General features: G+C 38.9%; 1 protein-coding gene across 1 annotated transcript; it reads right to left on the reverse strand.

The window, feature by feature from the left end:
• Positions 1 to 16,209: 16,209 nt before the first annotated feature.
• LOC133774471 (putative olfactory receptor 2W6) lies at positions 16,210 to 20,303 on the reverse strand (the record flags this gene model as incomplete). The annotated part of the gene is made up of 2 exons (XM_062212185.1): positions 19,392 to 20,303; positions 16,210 to 16,227 (listed from the first exon to the last, which is right to left on the reverse strand). Coding segments are annotated over exons 1-2 (930 nt in total), but the record flags the coding sequence as incomplete, so codon positions are not given.
• Positions 20,304 to 21,532: the final 1,229 nt, after the last annotated feature.

Consider the following 21,532-nt stretch of genomic DNA (forward strand, 5'->3'; position numbering starts at 1 on the left):
ATTATGAAAAACCCACTGCCAACATCCTATTGCATGGGGAAAAGTTGGAAGCATTTCCACTGAGATCTGGTACCAGACAGGGATGCCCACTCTCACCACTGCTATTGAATATAGTACTGGAAGTGTTAGCCAGAGCTATTAGGCAAGAAAAAGAAATTAAAGGAATACAAATTGGGAAGGAAGAACTTAAACATTCCCTCTTTGCAGATGATATGAGTCTTTATTTAGGGGACCCAAAGAACTCTACTAAGAGACTATTGGAACTCATCGAAGAGTTTGGCAAAGTAGCAGGATATAATATCAATGCACAAAAATCAATAACCTTTGTATACACAGGCAATGTAATAGCTGAGAAAGAACTTCTAAGATCAATCCCATTCACAATAGCCACAAAAACAGTCACATACCTTGGAATAAACTTAACCAAGGATGTTAAAGATCTCTATGATGAGAATTACAAAACCTTAAAGAAAGAAATAGCAGAGGATACCAAAAAATGGAGAAATCTTCCATGTTCATGGATTGGAAGAATCAATATCATCAAAATGTCCATTCTACCAAAAGTAATCTATAGATATTGTGTGATACCAATCAAAAAACCAAAGACATTCTTCACAGATCTGGAAAAATCATGCTAAAATTCATATGGAGGCACAGGAGACCTTGAATAGCTAAAGCATTCTTGTACAGCAAAAATAAAGCTGCAGGCATCACAATACCAGATTTCAGGGCATACTACAGGGCAATTGTAATCAAAACAGCATGGTACTGGTACAGAAACAGATGGATAGACCAATGGAACAGAATAGAAACACCAGAAATCAATCCAAACATCTACAGCCAACTTATATTTGATCAAGGATCCAAAACCAATCCCTGGAGTAAGGACAGTCTATTCAACAAATGGTGCTGGGAAAACTGGATTTCCATATGTAGAAGCATTAAGCAAATCCCCTACCTTTCACCTTACACAAAAATTCACTCAACATGAATTAAAGACTTAAATCTTTCTACCAACACGTTTAAAACGTAAATTTCTTGTTAGAGATTCCCCCTGCCTTTACCTGGCCAGCTCTCCTCCCAGGCCAGCTAAGTAATGAAAGTCAACAGAGTGCCTTCCCCTAGGAGTTTCACACCTCCCTTAGGATATACCCCATGTGAAGAAATAGATAGGTCTGGGCCTCTGAATTTACAAGGCCTAAAGCCCACCAGATTATTATCAAGCCCCTTCTATCAGGTTCTATTTGCCTCTCAATCAGAAAACTTAATTGTAGCTTAGACAGCACCTTTCTTAGCTCCTCTAATAATGACTCTGTCCTTTGTTCTAGGCCCTGTCTAGTGCACTTGGGCCTCATTCCTTAGTAATCATAACCTCTACTCTACCACCAATGGCTCTACTCCCAACCTGTGTGTACTGATGGTCCTCTTCCCCACTTAATGCTGTATAATTGTTCAAACCTGGTAAATGCCACTCTTAGGATCATTGGTTACTATCCTCACCCTGTCTTTTATGACCTTGTCTAAATATGATCAGAGTCGGCAAACTTGGAAGGCTTCCATAGCCTTGGCAACTCATGACGACAGCCTAGGGTGGTTACTGGCGCCATCAACTAGAGTGTCAATTTGTTGGGTCAACAACAGGAGCCACTGTGCACTTGCTCCTCATGTGGGATTTCTGTCCTTAATGTGCTGTACATTGTGATTTAATGCTATAACTAGTACTCAAACAGTATGTTTCACTTTGTGTTTCTATGTGGGTGCAAACTGTTGAAATCTTTATACTAAACTGATCTTCTGTATATAAAGAGAATTGAAAATGAATCTTGATGCAAATGGAAGGGGAGAGGGAGCGGGAGAGGGGAGGGTTGCGGGTGGGAGGGAAGTTATGGGAGGGGAAAGCCGTTGTATTCCATAAGCTGTACACTGGAAATTTATATTCATTAAATAAAAGTTAAAAAAAAAGACTTAAATCTACAACCCGACACCATCAAATTATTAGAGAGCATTGGATAAACCCTGCAAGATATAGGTACAAGCAAAGAATTCTTGGAAAAGACCACAGAGGCACAGGCAGTAAAAGCCAAAATTAACAATTAAGATTACATCAAATTGAAAAGTCTCTGTAAGGCAAAAGAAACAGTCAAGAAAGTGAAGAGGCAGCCAATAGAATGGAAAAAAATATTGCAAACTATGCAACAGATAAAGGTTTAATAACCAGAATCTAAAAAGAGATCAAGAAACTCCACAACATCAAAACAAACAACCCACTTAAGAGATCGGCCAAGGACCTCAATAGACATTTTTCAAAAGAGGAAATCTAAATGGCCAACAGACACATGAAAAAATGTTCAAGATCACTAGCCATCAGGGAAATGCACATCAAAACCACAATGAGGTTTGAACTCACCCCAGTTAGAATGGCTCACATACAGAAATCTACCAACAACAGATGCTGGAGAGGATGTGGGGAAAAAGGGACACTAACCTATTGTTGGTGGGAATGCAAACTGGTAAAGCCACTATGGAAGTCAGTCTGGAGATTTCAGAAACATGAATATAACCCTACCATACAACCCATCCATCCCACTCCTTGGAATTTAACCAAAGGAAATTAAATTGGCAAATAAAAGAGCTGTCTGCACCTCAATGCTTATTGCAGCTCAATTCACAATAGGTAAGACCTGGAATCAACCTAAATGCCCATCAACAGAAGGCTTTATAAAGAAACTATGGGATATGTACTCTTTAGAATACTATACTGCAGTAAAGAAAAATGAAATCTGGTCATTTGCAACAAAATGGAGGAATCTGGAAAACACCATGCTGAATGAAATAAGCCATTCCCAAAGGGACAAATATCATATGTTCTCCCTGATCAGTGACAACTAACTAAGAACCTAAAAGGAAACATGTAGAAGTGAAATAGACACTATGAGAAATAATGACTTGATCAGCCCTTGTCCTGACTGTCGAGGAACAACTTACTACTTTATTCCTTTTAGTATTTTTTGTTCTAATTAATACTATTGGTTCAACTCTTTAATTAACACACAATTATTCTTACGTGTTTAAATTTAACTGAAAAGTGATCCCCATTAAATATAAGAGTGGGAATAACAGAGGGAGGAGATGCACAGTTTGGCACGTGCTCAATATGAGTTACCTCTAATGGTAGAGTTAACATTCCAAGAGATTCCAATTCATTCCCCTCAAGGTGGCATGTACCAATGCCATCTCACTAGTCCAAGTGATCAGTTTCACTTCATAATAGATCATAATTATAGGATTAAGAGTCAAAGGGATCACATAAACAAGACTAGTGTCTGCTAATACTAACTGATAGAATTAAAAAGGAGAAAACAATCCAACTTGCGGTCTACGTCTCTCTAGATTCATTAACCTTTTTATGTATCTAGGTTCCCTTTAGTTAGGTGCATCTATATTCATAGTAGTCCTTTCTTCCTTTTGAATTGATCCCTTGATTATTACTTAGGGTCTTTCTTTGTCTCTTTTGTGTTAAATTCTATTTTTTCTAATAGTAGGATGACTACACAGGCTCTTTTTTGGTTTCTGTTAGCATGGAATATCTTTTTCCATCCTTTCACTTTCAGTCTGCATGCATTGTTGTTAGTGAGAGGTGTTTCTTTTAGGTGGCAAATAGATGGATTTTGTTTCTCAATCCATTCATCTAGTCTGTGTCTTTTTACTGGAGCATTGAGGCCATTTGTATTCATAAGTAACAACTTTGCCCTGCCATTCTTCTGCAAATTATCCTATTTTTTACTTTGTACTTCCTTTGTACTTTTACTGAGGAATTTTCTGCCTTCACACTCTTTGTAGTGATGACCATGTTTCTGTGTGTAGCACATTCTTAAACATCTTTTGCAAGGATGGATTGGTGGTGACAAATTCAATTTCTTCTTGTTATGGAAGGTCCTTATTTTACCTCTATTCATAAATGAGAGATTTTGAGGGTACAGTATTCTGGATTGCAAATTTTTTTCTCTTAAGACTTGGAATATATCTATATTCTCTCCTAGCCATAGGGTTTCCGATGAGAAGTCCACTGTGCATTTAATTGGAGATCCTCTGAGGTTAATCTGAAGATTCTGTCTTGCACATCTTAGAATCTTTTCTTTGTGTTTTATTGTGGAGAGTTTGACTACAAAGTTTTGTGACAAAGATCTTTTCTGGTCACGCCTATTGAAAATTCTATATGCTCTCTGTATTTGGATGTCCCTTTTTTCCTTCAAACTAGGGACATTTTCTCTTATTAGTTCGATAAAAATGCCTTTTTATCCATTCTCTCTTTCCACACCTTCAGGAACGACTAAAATGCACATGTTGGGTCACTTGATGATATCCTGTAGATCTCCAACAGTGTTTTTTAGTTTTCTGATTTTTTCTTGTGTTTACTCTGATTATAAAATTTCCAGGGATTTCTCTTCCAGCTTGGATATTCTTTCTTCTGCCTTGCCTACTCTGTTGTTAAGACTTTCCACTGCATTTTGTATTTAATTTATTGAAGTATTCATTTCTAGTATTTCATTTTTATTTCTATTTAAAGTCTCAATTTCATGTGAAAATTTTTCATTCATGTGATACACAGTTTTCTTTACTTTCTGAATTTCCTTCTTATTGCTTCTGAGTAATCCAATGGTTAGTTTTTTGAATTCCATTTCTGGCATTTCCTCTATTTCTTCATCTTCATATTCTAATGTTGAAATGTTGTAGTGTTCCTTTGGGGAACTCAAAGTGTCTTCCTAATTTTTGATTTTTGGATTTTTGCCTTTGTTTCTTAGCATGGTGGATTTCTTTTCTCCTTGGTTATATCTGGTTGCAGAGTGAATGCCAATATCCTTTATGTGCCTTTTTCTCTCCCCTCCCATTGCCAGACAATCAGTTAGGTGCAACTGACCCCAGAGCTAGACTGGCTGTTCCCTGCCTTTATCCAAAAATGGTATAAGCTCTCCTGCTGCTGGCCACAGGTCTCCACACCAGCAGTGGTGGTGGAAGGGAGATACATGCACAGAATTTGTGGTTTTGTTTCCCCTCTGCTTTTTTCCCCTCGCATGGAGATCCACATAGAACTCCAGAAGCAATTCACTATGCTTTACCTCCTGATGAATAGGCAGCACTGTGGGGCTGTGGAGTCCCCTCTTGCCTGGCTTGCCAAGTTAGACGTCCTCCTACCTGGATACAAATGGGCAGATCTTCTCTTTTGTTTTTTTTTTTCTCTCAGCAGGTGTCTGGGCTACCTCCAATACTCTGGGGGTGTCTTCCACCACAGCTGTTTTGCAGTTTTATCCTGAGAATATACTTTCCCTCCTTTTTTATATTAATTTTCCCCTTCATAAGACAGAATGTCCTGTCACTATTCCACCACTTTGGAACTCTCAGGATAATTATTTCGAACTCTTTTTTCCAGTGTTTCCTAGACATCTTTCAAATCAGCATTTTTTTCAGGAGAATTGATTCCTTTGGAAGTGTCATGCCTCCTTAATTCTTACTTCCTGGGTCTCTACAATGATATCTACAATGTGGTATAATAGTTCCTTTGTGGAGCGGCTTCCACTGGAAAATACTTTTTTAACTTTAGATGAAATGTCAGGTACTTACTTTGACTTCAGGTTTACTGACATCAAAAGTGTATTCTGAGAGATTTCTTCTGCTGTGATCCATGTCAGCAGTGTCTATTTGTGACACATTATCTGTCTGCAGAGTTTTGGAGATAGTAGTATGACTTTGAAGTTAATATGCACTTACAAAGCTGTGTGTCATCAGGCCCCAGAGAGTTGGCTGTGAATCATACTAGGGTTTGTGATAGCAATAGGCTTGTTCCTGATGCTGTGGGACATAGAATGATCTACCCACTCATTTCACCAGGGCAACTGAGTGATACTGGTCCTGGTAGGAATGATATTTCTTAGCTTGAATTTGTGTGATGTTGATGGGATCTTCCCCAGGTCCTGCTCATTGAGTGTGAGTAATGCTGGGGCTTATATCACCAAATTCCCTAGTTCAAGCACTGTGGAATATGAAACAGATCTTAGTTCAGTCCTGAGGATAATTTATCCCAGTGTAAACGCAAGTTATGCTAGAGATTGTGTACTGGTGTGTGATTATAGTGGGGAATGAAGATAGGATCTTCCTCATGCTTCACAGGGTGAGTTCCAGTGATTCTGGGTAATAAGGTATTAAAGTTCTCTGTCTCAGAGTTTTAGAACAAAAATGGCACATTGTCCAGGTGCCACAGGATAAATGTAGGTTATTCTGGTGATTGTATACTGACAGCCATAGGCTTTCAGCAATATAATGGAGATAGGGCCTTCCTCAAGTCCCACAGAGCATTCACAGGGATTTCCAGGATTAAAAAGGCAATAGTTCTCAAGTTCCACATGGTGACTGCAAGTTGTACTGGAGATTGTGCACTATCAGATACTGGCTTGGAGAATATGAATGCAGACAGGACTTTTCCTGGGTTACAGTAGGGAATGCAGGAGTCCCTGGGACTTAGAGAATCAGTGGCCACAATCACAAACTGCAGGATCCAGTAGGATCTGTACTTGGGTCTTATAGGAGGGGTGCAGGTTATGCTGGAGACTGTAGTGGTCAGCCTTTAGCCTGAAGCAGATGAATGCAGATACTGTCTTCCTGGTCACACTGCTGAGTGGAAGTTACTCCAGGATTATAACAGCTTCACAGTTCCAGAGCTTCAGGACACAGAGAGGATAGTGTCAAATTCCTATACAGCATGCAGATATGATGTTATCCTGGCTATCCAGCACTCTGTACTCAGACACAGAAGGGGATTTCCCCTTGTATGGTCCTCTTGCCTTGTGTATCAGCTGTTGCTCCTGCCAAGTCCCAGTAAGAGCAGACCTTCCCCAGATTATACCAAGTGAGTAAGCATGGCTCTGTAACTTGGCCCAGAAATTCTTCAGTAGCAGACTGCAGAGGGTCTCTTCCATGTAAAGTTACTTGGCTCTAGGAGATGGGGGATACTTCCGGTGATTATGGGAATGCCTGCCATCCTCTAATACAAAATAGAGATTGGTAGTGTTATTCTATAACAGCTTATTTCTGGGACTTAGGTGGTTGGGGTAAAAGACTCGTGGCTTTCTTTTCTAGAGCAAGGCATTTGCTCAGACCCCAGTCAGCTATGTAAAATGAATTTAATGTCAGTGAATAATGTAGAATTCTGTAGTTAGAATTGCCAGTCTGTAGTAGAGCTTTCTGCTTACCTTTTCTAAAAAGATAGAGTTCTCTGGATGGAGAGTTGGTGTAGAATCTGTGTTGTGGTTTATTCCTCTCTAAATTCTGGCTTTCCAAGGCTCTGTGCTACTTAATGGTCCCATTAGTTCTTACTGATGCTTCTCCCCCGTCTATCTTTGAAAACATGGTCCTGGCTTTGTTGTTCTGGTTCTTCCTTGTGGCAAAGGTGAGTGCAGGTCTTTTTATTCAACTATCTTGGATCCTTTTCCACTGTATTTAGAATTATTGAGCTTTGTATTTCAAAGATATCTATTTTGCTCTTTTTTCTAGATCTCTGTTTGCTGAATTTCTCATACATATCATACATTGTTTTCCTGATTTTCTTCAGCGGTCTCTCTTTATTTTCTTTGAACATCTTTATATTCATTTTTGAATTATTTATCAGGCATTTAATCAACTTCCTTTTCTTCAGTCTGTTATGAAAGTGTTAATTTTTTTTCATTTGAAGGAGTTATATCACCTTGATTTTTAATACTTCCTGTGTCCCTATGTTGATATGTGTACATCTGGTAGACTAGTTAGTTCCATTACTTTTAATTGGTATATCATGGCAAAAGTCTTTTTCCTGAATATAAATCCTCAGGAGTGGTGCAGTGGAATATTTTTACTTTATTTCTGGTTGGGTGCTGTAGCATAGACTCCCTATGTCTTCTGACATAACAGCTGATGGTAGAGGCAGTAGGGCTCTACCAGGATTACACAGGTCTCAATAACAGCCCATGGGGCAAGGTAGACTGTCACAAGGGTGTCAGCCTTCAGTCCACTGTAACTGTGGTTTTGGAAATGTTTGCTGGGAATTATAGATGTTTTATGTAAGTACTTGCATTTCTAGGGACATAGCGTCATGGTTGCATTGGGTCAAAGTCCAGTAGGTCTGTGTGGGTCCCTGAGGAACCATCCAAAGTTTCTATGCTATGCCTTGGCACCTACCACCTTTTATTAACCCAGAAGGTATTTTTTTTCTCTCTGTGTTTTGCTTCCCCTGGTCTCTGAAGAAATGGAGTGAGTAACATGCAACCAAGCTGCAAAGCTGAATCTCACCCCGATTACACAGTCTTCCAAGAAAAGCACAGTAAAATATATATCCAAGGCCCACTTTGCTGTGGTAAGCCTGCTGAGGTGGGCTTGTAGCCCAAGACTGGTGTCACCAACTATAGTTTATGCTGCCCAGAATATAAATACAACTGAATGTGCTATTGGTCTCCACTTAGACTGTGTCATCTTCAAGGATTCTGTCCCCAAGCACTGATACACGGACAGTGCCCATTAGCATCTACCCAGTGATTTTTTTTCTAGTTTTAAGATGTAGTATTGGGGCCAGCACTGTAGTGCAGCAGGTTAAAGCCCCAGCCTGCAGCGCTGGCACCCCATATGGGTGCTGGTTCAAGTCCTGGCTGCTCCATTTCCAATCCAGCTCTCTGTTATGTCCTGGGCAAGCAGAAGATTGCCCATCTCCTTGGGCCCCTGCACCCACATGGTAGACCTAGAAGAAGCTCCTGGCTCCTGGCTCCTGACTTTGGATCAGCTCAGCTCTAGCCACTGTGGTCATTTGTGGAGTGAACTTCTCTCTATCTTCCTCTGGGACTTCCTCTCTCTATAACTCTGTCCAAATAAAAAAGTACATCTTTAAAAAAAAGATATAGTCCTGTGCTTACTGTGACTCAAGTGACTGGATACTTACTCCATGGTTCAGATAGGGGTGGTTAGAGCAATCACTTGGAAGCTCAGGCTAGAATTCATGGGTCTAGTAACTAAACCCTTTCAATAACAATATACTCAAGTTTTTCTTCTCATCCATATAGCCTTGGTCTCTCATGCTCTTGAGTTCCTAGTTCCTAAAGGAGAAATATTAATCAGAGGATACAATAATGTGGTTATAACTTCTCCTACTGGGCTCCTCATGTCATGACATTATTGAACTGAAAATTAGTTGAATACTAATTTCTTTTCTGAGGTGAGTAATCCTAATTATCAAGGGAAATGGGCTTGTTGTCACACAAAGTCAATAAGAGTTATGTTGAAAAGCAACCAAGTTATCTGGAGGTAGTCATGGTACTGCCATGTTTGATATTGAATGTTTTGGGGAGATTATACTGTTCCATCAAAGACATCATCAATAAAACTTCATGATTTCTAGAAATCAAAGTTTGGTTCTACTCACACAGTAGTAGTTGAAAGCAAAGGAAACATAAACAGAATTGTAGAAGAATTATGTGACCGAAATCAATACAGTGGCCTCATGACCCATTTTGGAAATAAAGACCCTGGCTATTACATGTAATATATATGCATGTATATCATATGCATAATGCATATGCACATATCCACTATAAATTGATAATATATAAATATAACATTATTTATAATATTTCACGTTATTTATAATTCTTATATGTAATATATAACTTAGTGTATTCAAGAGATATAGTCACACAGATTTATAAACCAATTACTTTTAATTTTGTTCATAAGCCATCAGATCTTGAGAAATTACTCTTAGAAAATATGAAAAGGATGATGTATTATCTGGATTTTATGGACTTGAGATGGACACAGTGAATGGCAAAACCTGTACCCCTCCTGCTGGAGAGAGGCAGAGTGTTGCCTTGCATGAGGTGAGATTGCAGGAGAGGTAAATATTTATACTGAATGGATGCTGGGTGAAATGAAAATGTTTCAGTTCTATATGACCCTATTTGTCTTCAGACACATATTCTGCTCTTCTTATAATCTACTTAGTTTTATGGCAAGATGGAATATGGAATGGGGAGAAGCATTAATGATCCTTAAGACTGCATTTCCTTGTCTCTCAAAGAAGTCAGAGGACAGAATAAAAGGATAAAGTAGACTATCATTTACACTCACTCAGCTTCATGTGACACCTCAGGCAGTAGGCAGCACCATTTCTGCAGCTGCAGCTGTAGCAGAGCTGAGCTGACATGCTTGTTGTCGTTCTTTCAAATGATTGTATCTCCTAATTTCTAGTAGTACCACTTCCTCCTCTAACCTTTCAAGTATACAGGAGTTGATGGCTTCTTGCTTTTGCTACAGCATGGGGTTTCCTTAACAAACCTTGTTTTCACGCAGTTCTTTATGTATGGTGCCATCTTGTGGGTCCTTCGTCTTTACCTACTAGATGCCACTAACACCTCCTTCCCAGCTTGAGAAAACTCAAAATATCCACAGACATAGCCAAATGTACGGGAAGCACTGTGGGACAATTTTTTACCTTCGTTGAGAATTACTTCTTTAATTGGAAAGCTGATTAAAAAAACATGTTATGTTTTTTCTCCCTTTTTTTTTTAGATTAGTGAATTTTTTTTAAAATTAAACTTTTTTTTTAACTTTTATTTAATGAATATAAATTTCCAGTGTACAGCTTATGGATTACAATGGCTTCCCCCCCCCGTAACTTCCCTCCCACCCGCAACCCTCCCCTCTCCCGCTCCCTCTCCCCTTCCATTTGCATCAAGATTCATTTTCAATTCTCTTTATATACAGAAGATCAATTTAGTATAAAGATTTCAACAGTTTGCACCCACATAGAAACACAAAGTGAAACATACTGTTGGAGTACTAGTTATAGCATTAAATCACAATGTACAGCACATTAAGGACAGAGATCCCACATGAGGAGCAAGTGCACTGTGGCTCCTGTTGTTGACCCAACAAATTGACACTCTAGTTTATGGCGCCAGTAACCACCCTAGGCTGTCGTCATGAGTTGCCAAGGCTATGGAAGCCTTCCAAGTTTGCCGACTCTGATCATATTTAGACAAGGTCATAAAAGACAGAGTGAGGATAGTAACCTATGATCCTAAGAGTGGCATTTACCAGGTTTGTACAATTATACAGCATGAAGTGGGGAAGAGGACCATCAGTACACACATGTTGGGAGTAGAGCCATTGGTGGTAGAGTAGAGGTTATGATTACTAAGGAATGAGGCCCAAGTGCACTAGACAGGGCCTAGAACAAAGGACAGAGCCATTATTAGAGGAGCTAAGAAAGGTGCTGTCTAAGCTACAATTAAGTTTTCTGATTGAGAGGCAAATAGAACCTGATAGAAGGGGCTTGATAATAATCTGGTGGGCTTTAGGCCTTGTAAATTCAGAGGCCTCTGAATTTAAAATTAAACTTTTATTTAATGAATATAAATTTCCAGAGTACTGCTTATGGGTTACAATGGCTTCCCCCTCCCAAAACGTCCCTCCCACCCGCAACCCTCCCCTTTCCCGCTCCCTCTCCCCTTCCAATCACATCATGATTCATTTTCAATTCTCTTTATATACAGAAGATCAGTTTAGTATATATTAGGTAACGATTTCAACAGTTTGCCGCCATATAGCAACACATAGTGAAAAAAAATACTGTTGGAGTACTAGTTATAGCATTAAATAAGAGTGTACAGCACATTAAAGACAGAGATCCTACATAATATTTTTTTTAAAAATTAATTAATTTTCTATGCCATTTCCAATTTAACACCAGGGTTTTTTTTTTTTCATTTCCAATTACCTTTATATACAGAAGATCAATTCAGTATATAATTAGTAAAGATCACATCAGTTTGTACCCACACAGAAACACAAAGTGTAAAAATACTGTTTCAGTACTAGTTATACCATCACTGCACATTAGACAACACATTAAGGACAGATCCCACATGGGATGTAAGTACACAGTGACTCCTGTTGCTGACTTAACAATTTGACACTCCTGTTCATGGCGTCAGTAATCTCCCTAGGCTCTAGTCATGAGTTGCCAGGGCTATGGAAGCCTTTAGAGTTCACTGACTTTGATCTTATTCCGATAGGGTCATAGTCAAAGTGGAAGTTCTCTCCTCCCTTCGGAGAAAGGTACTTCCTTCTTTGATGGCCCCGTTCTTTCCACTGGGATCTCACTCACAGAGATCTTTCATTTAGGTCTTCTTCTTTTTTTTTTCTTTTCCATGGTGTCTTTGCTTTCCATGCCTACAATAATCTCATGGGCTCTTCAGCCAGATCCGAATGCCTTAAGGGCTGATTCTGAGGCCAGAGTGTTGTTTAGGACTCCTGCCATTCTATGAGTCTGCTGTGTATCCCACTTCCCATGCTGGATCTTTCTCTCCCTTTTTGATTCTATCAGTTAGTATTAGCAGACATTTGTCTTGTTTGTGTGATCCCTTTGATTCTTAGACCTATCAGAGCCATCGGTTGTGAACTGAAATTGATCACCTGGACTAGTGAGATGGCATTGGTACATGCCACCTTGATGGGATTGTATTGGAATCCCCTGGTACATTTCTAACTCCATCATTTGCGGCAAGTCAGATTGTGCATGTCCCAAATTGTACATCTCCTCCCACTCTTATTCCCACTCTGAAATTTAACAGGGATCACTTTTCAGTTAAAATTTAAACACCTAAGAATAATTGTGTGTTAATTACAGAGTTCAACCACTAGTACAAGAACAACAAGAACAACAACAACAACAAATACTAAAAAGGATAAAGTATTACATTGTACATCTAGAGCCAGGACAAGAGCTGATCAGGTCATAGTTTCTTATAGTGTCCATTTCACTTCCACAGGTTTCCCCTTTGGTACTCAGTTGTCGCCGATCAGGGAAAACAAATGAAATTTGTCTCTTTGGGACTGCCTTAATTCACTCAACATGATGTTTTGCAGATTCCTCCATCTTGTTGCAAATGACTGGGTTTCATTGTTTCTTACTGCTGTATAGTATTCTATGGAGTACATGTCCCATAATTTCTTTATCCAGTCTACTGTTGATGGGCATTTGGGTTGGTTCCAGGTCTTAGCTATTGTGAATTGAGCTGCAATAAACATTAATGTGCAGATGGCTTTTTTACTTACAAAATTAATTTCCTTTGGGTAAATTCCAAGTAGTGGGATGGCTGGGTTGTATGGTAGGGTTATGTTCAGGTTTCTGAGGAATCTCCAGACTGACTTCCATAGTGGCTTAACCAGTTTGCATTCCCACCAACAGTGGGTTAGTGTCCCTTTTTCCCCACATCCTCTCCAGCATCTGTTGTTGGTAGATTTCTGAATTTGAGCCATTCTTACCGGGGTGAGGTGAAACCTCATTGTGGTTTTGATTTGCATTTCTCTGATGGCTAGTGATCTTGAACATTTTTTCATGTGTCTCTTGGCCATTTGGATTTCCTCTTTCGAAAAATGTCTATTGAGGTCCTTGGCCCATCTCTTAAGTGGGTTGTTTGTTCTGTTGTTGTGGATTTTCTTGATTTCTTTGTAGATTCTGGTTATCAACCCTTTATCTGTAGTATAGTTTGCAAATATTTTTTCCCATTCTGTCGGCTGCCTCTTCACTTTCCTGACTGTTTCTATTGCAGTACAGAAACTTCTCAATTTGATGCAATCCCAAATGTTAATTTTGGTTTCGACTGCCTGTGCTCCTGGGGTCTTTTCCAGGAAGTCTTTGCCTGTACCTATATCGTGCAGGGTTTCTCCAATGCTCTCTAATAATTTGATGGTTTCGGGTCGTAGATTTAAGTCTTTAATCCATGTTGAGTGGATTTTTGTGTAAGGTGAAAGGTAGGGGTCTTGCTTCAAGCTTCTGCACGTGGAAATCCAATTTTCCCAGCACCATTTATTGAATAGGCTGTCCTTATTCCTGGGATTAATTTTGAATATTTGATCAAATATAAGTTGGCTGTAGATGTTTGGATTGATTTCTGGTGTTTCTATTCTGTTCCATTGGTCTATCCTTCTGTTTCTGTATCAATACCATGCTATTTTGATAACAACTGCCCTGTAGTATGTCCTGAAATCTGGTATTGTGATGCCTCCGGCTTTGTTTTTGTTGTACAAGATTGCTTTGGCTATTCGAGGTCTTCTGTGTCTCCATATGAATTTCAGCATCATTTTTTCCAGATCTGCGAAGAAGGTCTTTGGTATCTTGATTGGTATTGCATTGAATGTATAAATTGCTTTTGGGAGAATAGACATTTTGATGATATTGATTCTTCCAATCCATGAACATGGAAGATTTCTCCATTTTTTGGTATCCTCTGCTATTTCTTTCTTTAAGGTTTTGTAGTTTTCATGGTAGAGATCTTTAATATCCTTGGTTAAGTTTATTCCAAGGTATTTGATTGTTTTTGTAGCTATTGTGAATGGGATTGATCTTAGAAGTTCTTCCTCAGCCGTGGCATTGCCTGTGTATACAAAGGCTGTTGATTTTTGCGCATTGATTTTTATATCCTGCTACTTTGCCAAACTCTTCGATGAGTTCCAATAGTCTCTTAGTAGAGTTCTTTGGGTCCCCTAAATAAAGAATCATATCATCTGCAAAGAGGGAAAGTTTGAGTTCTTCCTTCCCAATTTGTATTCCTTTAATTTCTTTTTCTTGCCTAATAGCTCTGGCTAGAACTTCCAGAACTATATTGAAGAGCAGTGGTGAGAGTGGGCATCCCCGTCTGGTACCAGATCTCAGCGGAAATGCTTCCAACTTTTCCCCATTCCATAGGATGTTGGCCATGGGTTTTTCATAATTTGCTTTGATTGTATTGAGGAATGTTCCTTCCATACCCAGTTTGCTTAGAGTTTTCATCATGAAAGGGTGTTGTTTTATCAAATGCTTCCTCTGCATCTATTGAGAGAATCATATGGTTTTTCTTCTGCAGTCTGTTAATGTAGTGTATTACATGGATTGTTTTGCGAACGTTGTACCATCCCTGCATACCGGGGATAAATCCCACTTGGTCTGGGTGGATGATCTTTCTGATGTGTTGTTGCATTCTATTGCCCAGAATTTTATTGAGGATTTTTGCATCTATGTTTATCAGGGATATTGGTCTGTAATTCTCTTTCACTGCTGCATCTTTTTCCGGCTTAGGAATTAAGGTGATGCTGGCTTCATAGAACGAATACGGGAGGATTCCCTCTTTTTCCATTGTTCTGAATAGTTTGAGAAGAATTGGAGTTAGTTCTTCTTTAAATGTCTGGTAGAACTCAGCAGTGAATCCATCTGGTCCTGGTCTTTTCTTTGTTGGGAGGGCCTTTATTACTGTTTGAATTTCTGTCTCAGTTATGGGTCTGTTTAGGCTTTCTATGTCTTCCTGGCTCAATTTAGGTAGGTTGTATGTGTCCAAGAATCTGTCCATTTCTGATAGATTTCCCTGTTTGCTGGCATACAAGTCCTTGTAGTAATCTGATGATTCTTTTTATTTCTGTGGTGTCTGTTGTTACGTTTCCATTTTCATCTCTGATCCTATTGATTTGGGTCTTTTCTCTTCTTGTTTTAGTTAGTTGGGCCAATGGGGTGTCAATTTTGTTTATTTTTTCAAAAAACCAGCTCCTTGTTTGGCTGATTTTTTGTAATGTTTTTTTGGATTCAATCCTGTTGATTTCTTCTTTGATTTTAATTATTTCTCTTCTCCTACTGGGTTTGGGTTTGGTTTGCTGCAGATTTTCTAGATCCTTGAGATGACTTGAAAGCTCATCTATTTGGTGCCTTTCCAATTTCTTGATGTAGGCACCTATTGATATAAACTTTCCTCTTAACACTGCTTTTGCTGTATCCCATAGGTTTTGGTATGTTGTGCTTTTATCCTCATTTACTTCCAGAAAATTTTTGATTTCTCTTTTAATTTCTTCTATGACCCATTGTTCAATCAGGAGCATGTTCTTCAATCTCAATGTGTTTGCACAAGCTCTAGGGATTCCCGAGTTGCTAATTTCCAATTTCATTCCTTTGTGGTCTGAGAAGCTGCATGGTATGATTCTAATTCTTTTGAATTTGCTGAGACCTGCTTTATGGCCTAGTATGTGGTCAATCCTAGAGAAGGTTCCATGTACTGCTGAGAAGAATGTAAAGTCCTTAGATGTAGGATGAAATGTTCTGTAGATATCTGTTAGGTCCATTTGGGCTATAGTGTCATTTAAATCTACTGTCTCCTTGTTGATCTTCTGTCCTGTTGATCTGTCTATCTCTGAGAGTGGAGTATTGAAGTCCCCCAGTACTCTTGTATTGGGGTCTAAGTCTCCCTTTAAGTCCCTTAACAAGTCTTTTAAATAAGCTGGTGCCCTGTAATTAGGTGCATATACATTGATAATCGTTATATCTTCCTGTTGAATGGATCCCTTAATCATTAAATAGTGCCCCTCTTTGTCTCTCCTAACAGTTTTTGTGGTAAAGTTTATGTTGTCCAATATTAAGATGGCTACGCCCGCTCTTTTTTCATTTCTATTGGCATGGTATATCTTTTTCCAGCCTTTCACTTTATATGCAAGAGAGAAACGCCAGATTACTCTCAGAGGATCTCCAATTAGACTCACAGCTGACTTCTCATCAGAAACTCTACAAGCTAGGAGAGAATGGCGAGATATAGCCCAGGTACTAAGAGAGAAAAACTGCCAGCCCAGAATATTATATCCTGCAAAGCTCTCATTTGTGAATGAAGGTGAAATAAAGACCTTTCACAGCAAACAGAAACTGAAAGAATTTGTCGCCACTCCTCCAGCCCTGCAAAAGATGCTTAAAGATGTGTTACATACAGAAACACAGAAACACGTTAACCAATATGAAAGAAGATAAAAGAAGGAAACCTCACAGCAAAAGATCACAGGAGTCTCAAACTCTATATTAGAAAAAATCTTTGGCAAATGACAGGGCAAAGTTACTCCTTCTCAATAGTCACATTGAATGTTAATGGCTTGAACTCTCCAGTTAAAAAACACCGATTGGCGGATTGGGTTAAAGAACAAAACCCATCTTTTTCTCCCTTTAAGCAAATATTTGTATTTGAAGTAATCCTAGATTGCTGTGCTTCAGTATGGTTATTTAAATATTTTTGAAGTGATCATCTTCAGTTCACAACTGATCATACTGATAGGTCTAAGAGTCAAAGGGACAACACAAACAAAACTAGTGTCTGCTAATACTAACTGATAGAATCAAAAAGGGAGAGAACGATCCAACATGGGAAGGGGGAGACACAGCAGACTCATAGAATAGCAGATGTCATAAATAGCACTCTTGCCTCAGAATCAGCCCTTAAGGCATTCAGATCTGGCTCAAGAGCCCATGAGAGTATTTTAGGCATGGAAAGCCAAGACACTCTGGCAAAAAAAAAAATAGACCTAAATGAAAGATCTCTGTGAGTGAGATCCCAGTGGAAAGAACGGGGCCATCAATGAAGGAGGTACCTTTCTCTGAAGGGAGGAGAGAACTTCCACTTTGACTATGATCCTATCGGAATAAGATCGAAGTCGGCGGACTCAAAAGGCTTCCATAGCCTTAGCAACTCATGACTAGAGCCTAGGGAGATTACTGACACCATAAACAAGAGTGTCAAATTGTCAAATCAACAATAGGAATCACTGTGTACTTTCGTCCCATTTGGGATCTGTCCTTAATGTGTTATCCAATGTGCAGTGATGGTATAACTAGTACTGAAACAGTATTTTTACACTTTTTGTTTCTGTGTGGGTGCAAACTGATGAAATCCTTACTTAGTATATACTGAATTGATCTTCTGTATATAAAGATAATTGAAAATGAAAAAAAAAAAACCTTGGTTTTAAATTGGAAATTGCATAGAAAATTAATCAATTCTCTAAAAAATATCATGTAGGATCTCTGTCTTTAATGTGCTGTACATTGTGATTTAATGCTATAACTAGTACCCAAACATTATTTTTCACCTTGTGCTGCTATGTGGGGGCAAACTGTTGAAATCTATACTTAATATATACTAAACTGATCTTCTGTAGATAAAGAGAATTGAAAATGAATCTTGATGTGAATGGAAGGGGAGAGGGAGTGGGAAAGGGGAGGGTTGCAGGTGGGAGGGAAGTTTGGTGGGGGGGGAGGAAGCCATTGTAATCCATAAGCTGTACTTTGGAAATTTGTATTCATTAAATAAAAGTTTAAAAAAAATCTTGTTGAATAGATAGCTGCAGCAAATTATATATATATATATATATATATATATATATATTTACATATATATGATATGGCTATTTATTCAATCTATGCCTTCAATCACTTGCGACACAAAATGTCCATCCTATATGAATAAAATGATACATACAACACCACAAAGCTGTGTCAGAGGCAGTCTAACCATGTACTGGCTCTTACATGGACATCTTGTCAAAACAACTCATTCATTTGACGCATATTTTTGGGTATTTATAGAATGTTAAACTCATTTCTAAACAAATTACTGAGTAATTTAAAAAAGACAAAATTGTACTTCCTGTAAATCATAACTGTATGTAGTACCAAGATATGCAATCACTTCCACTTTGAGAGGATATGTTCTCAAAGGCTCTGAGTTATGTCTCAGGCAATTAGCGTGGACTTGCATCCTGTATTGGGCCATAAAGTAATAGTACATATTGGGAATGCCTATGTGAATTTAAAACTATGTGATCAGTTATCATTTTCATGACCACAGCATTTATAAACCTTGTTACATCCCCCACAAATATATCCATTGTTAAAATATCTCTTCTGGAGCTGAGTCTATACTAGAAAACATTTGACAAATTCTATAGTTTTGAGCTGAATGGTCATGTGATTCTTTTCATTTCTAATAGTCATTAATTATTGGTAAGATACATAGTTCTTATTTATTCATTATTCTTTATTTTTTTGCTTTTGTTTTGTATGTGTTTCTCAATGATATATGAACATTCTATTGTATGTTATGTACTAAATCCTCTAAATTCAAAAGACCTTATTTTAATTGTGGTGATGTGAAGATATGGAGATGATACAGAATCTGCTATGACTATAAAGCTATTTAATAAATACAGCAAAATATTATCAGCATTATTATAACAACTTTATATATTATTGATGGCATTTGAATAAATTATTGTTCATTGAGACTAAAATCCATTAATAGTTGGATGCAGATTTGCTTGCTGGTGAGAAATTCCCTGGCCACAAGTTTCCTTCAGGAAAGGTTAAATGTTCTTCTGATAAATTCCCTTCTTGAATGAATCTTGGGGATAGTCAGAGAACAGTGGATATTCCAGTCCACCTAGAAGAAAAGTGAAACAAGTGCATTTAAAGGAAGCAGAGCTTGTTGTGTCTCCTGTGATTGCCTCACCTGTCCTCCCTAAACCTGCTCCTTCCCTACCACCTTCCTGATTGCTTTCTTCACATCTTTGTTTCTCAGTGTGTAGATCAAGGGGTTGAGAGTGGGTGCCAAGATCATGTAGAGTACTGCCAGTGCCTTGCTCTGGTCCTGTGAATAGTTGTCCTTTGGTTGCAGATACAAAAACATAATGGTCCCATAAAAAAGTGAGACCACAATCAGGTGGGAAGCACAGGTCCAAAATGCTTTTTTCCTGCCCTCTGCAGAACGCATTTTCACCACTGCTTTGGCAATGCACACATAAGAAGTCAGGATGATGGAAACAGGCATGCCCAGGATGATTAGCCTAGCAATAAACATTTTGGACTCCATTGGGCCAGTGTCCACACAGGACAGCTTCACAATAATCAGCAGTTCACAAAAGAAATGATCCACACGCTGATTTCCACATCGAGGCAGTACCATGGCCATTGAGGACTGCAGAAATGAATTGGCAAAGCCAGAGGACCAAGAAGCTGCTGCCAGGAAGTAACATAGTGTAGGGTGCATGATGGAGGCATAGCGCAGAGGCCAGCAGACTGCAACATAGCGGTCAACTGCCATCACTGCAAGGAGGACACACTCAGTGGAGCCAAGTGCCAATGCCACCCAGTACTGGACCATGCAACCAGCATAGCTGATCTTCTTGCTGCCTCCCCACATGTTCACCAGCATCTGGGGCACAATGCTGGTGGTGAAGCAGAGGTCAAGCACAGAGAGATTTCTGAGGAAGAAGTACATGGGTGTGTGGAGTCTAACATCCAGGATCGACAGCAAGATGATGGTAATGTTACCCACAAGGGTTACACTGTAGAATGTCAAAACAAAGAAGGAGAGGATCACTTCCAACTCGGGTCGTTCAGAGAAGCCCACTAAGATGAAATATCCACCTGCACTATCATTGGTTGTTTCCATCTCCTCTTCAGCACCTATCATTGAAGAAGATCCCATGTCATCTGTAACAAGATATAAGGATGATATGTGAAAAATGAATGCATTTAATGGATTTATTGGACAAGCATGGGCCCTGGATATGATCTTTATTATAATTTGCTTTTGTAACATTTTTCCATTGTACTTCCTCTTGCCATTTTATGAAAATACTAGTAGATGCACTGCCTTTATGGTAAAAAAGTATTACAATAATTTTAATTATAAAATAATTACAGTTACTAACGTGAATTCTGATATCATGAGTATTAAAAACTTAGAACAGGAGTCAGCATTGTGGCACAATGGGTTAAAGCCCCAGCCTGCAGCACTGGTTTGAGGCCTGGCTGCTCCACTTCTGATCCAGTTCCCTGCCAATGGCCTTGGAAAGCCTTAGAAGATAGCCCAAGTGTTTGGGCCCTTGGATGCACATGAAAGACCCAGAAGAACTCCTGGCTTCGGTTCAGCTCAGCTCTGGGTGTTGCGGCCATTTGGGGAGTGTACCAGTGGATGGAAGACCTTTCATCTTTTGCCTAAAAATAATCAAAGCAGCCCAGGCTTAGCTGGCTCCCCAGTGTAGCAGATGCTGGCATTTCCCCTTGGACTTTGCGCAAGATGAGGGCCTGGCCTACCTTGCCTCTAAGAACTATAAAATACACTTACTGAAGTATCCAAGTTGCTCTGTTGAACTATTTTACCTGGAGGCCTCTTGAAGTGGGGGAGCAGGAATTCTCACAGCACCCTTTCCTGTTTATACGGATGGTTTTCTAAACACATTACTACTGTTTTCCAAATGAATCATCATAATTCTGTCTTCTTCTTCCTTTTCTTATGCCTGTTTCATTTTTTCCAGTGGAGGAAGTTACTCTGAGTGAATTATCTAGGCATTAAGAAACTATTTTAAATTTTTCTTAAAAGCTCAACAGGATGTCTCTTTAATGGTTTAATGGTTGTGTCAACTATAAGGCAGAGAGTGACACATTTTAAGATACTGGTTATTATGCACAAATCATTGTGATCCCTCAGAAAGAATCTTTTTGGAGGTAGCAACTGTGCATGGCTCTGAGTAAAATAAAAACATAAGGTAACAGATCTCAAATATGCATGTAAGAGAATAAAGGAATTTAGATATTTATTTTCAATTGAAATTGCACATAAAAGTATCAAGAATAAAACAAAAAGGTTGATATAAGTTGATGGCAAATCTGTCAGTA

This window comes from Lepus europaeus, chromosome 15 (assembly GCF_033115175.1).
Source record: "Lepus europaeus isolate LE1 chromosome 15, mLepTim1.pri, whole genome shotgun sequence".
Lineage (NCBI taxonomy): Eukaryota > Metazoa > Chordata > Mammalia > Lagomorpha > Leporidae > Lepus > Lepus europaeus.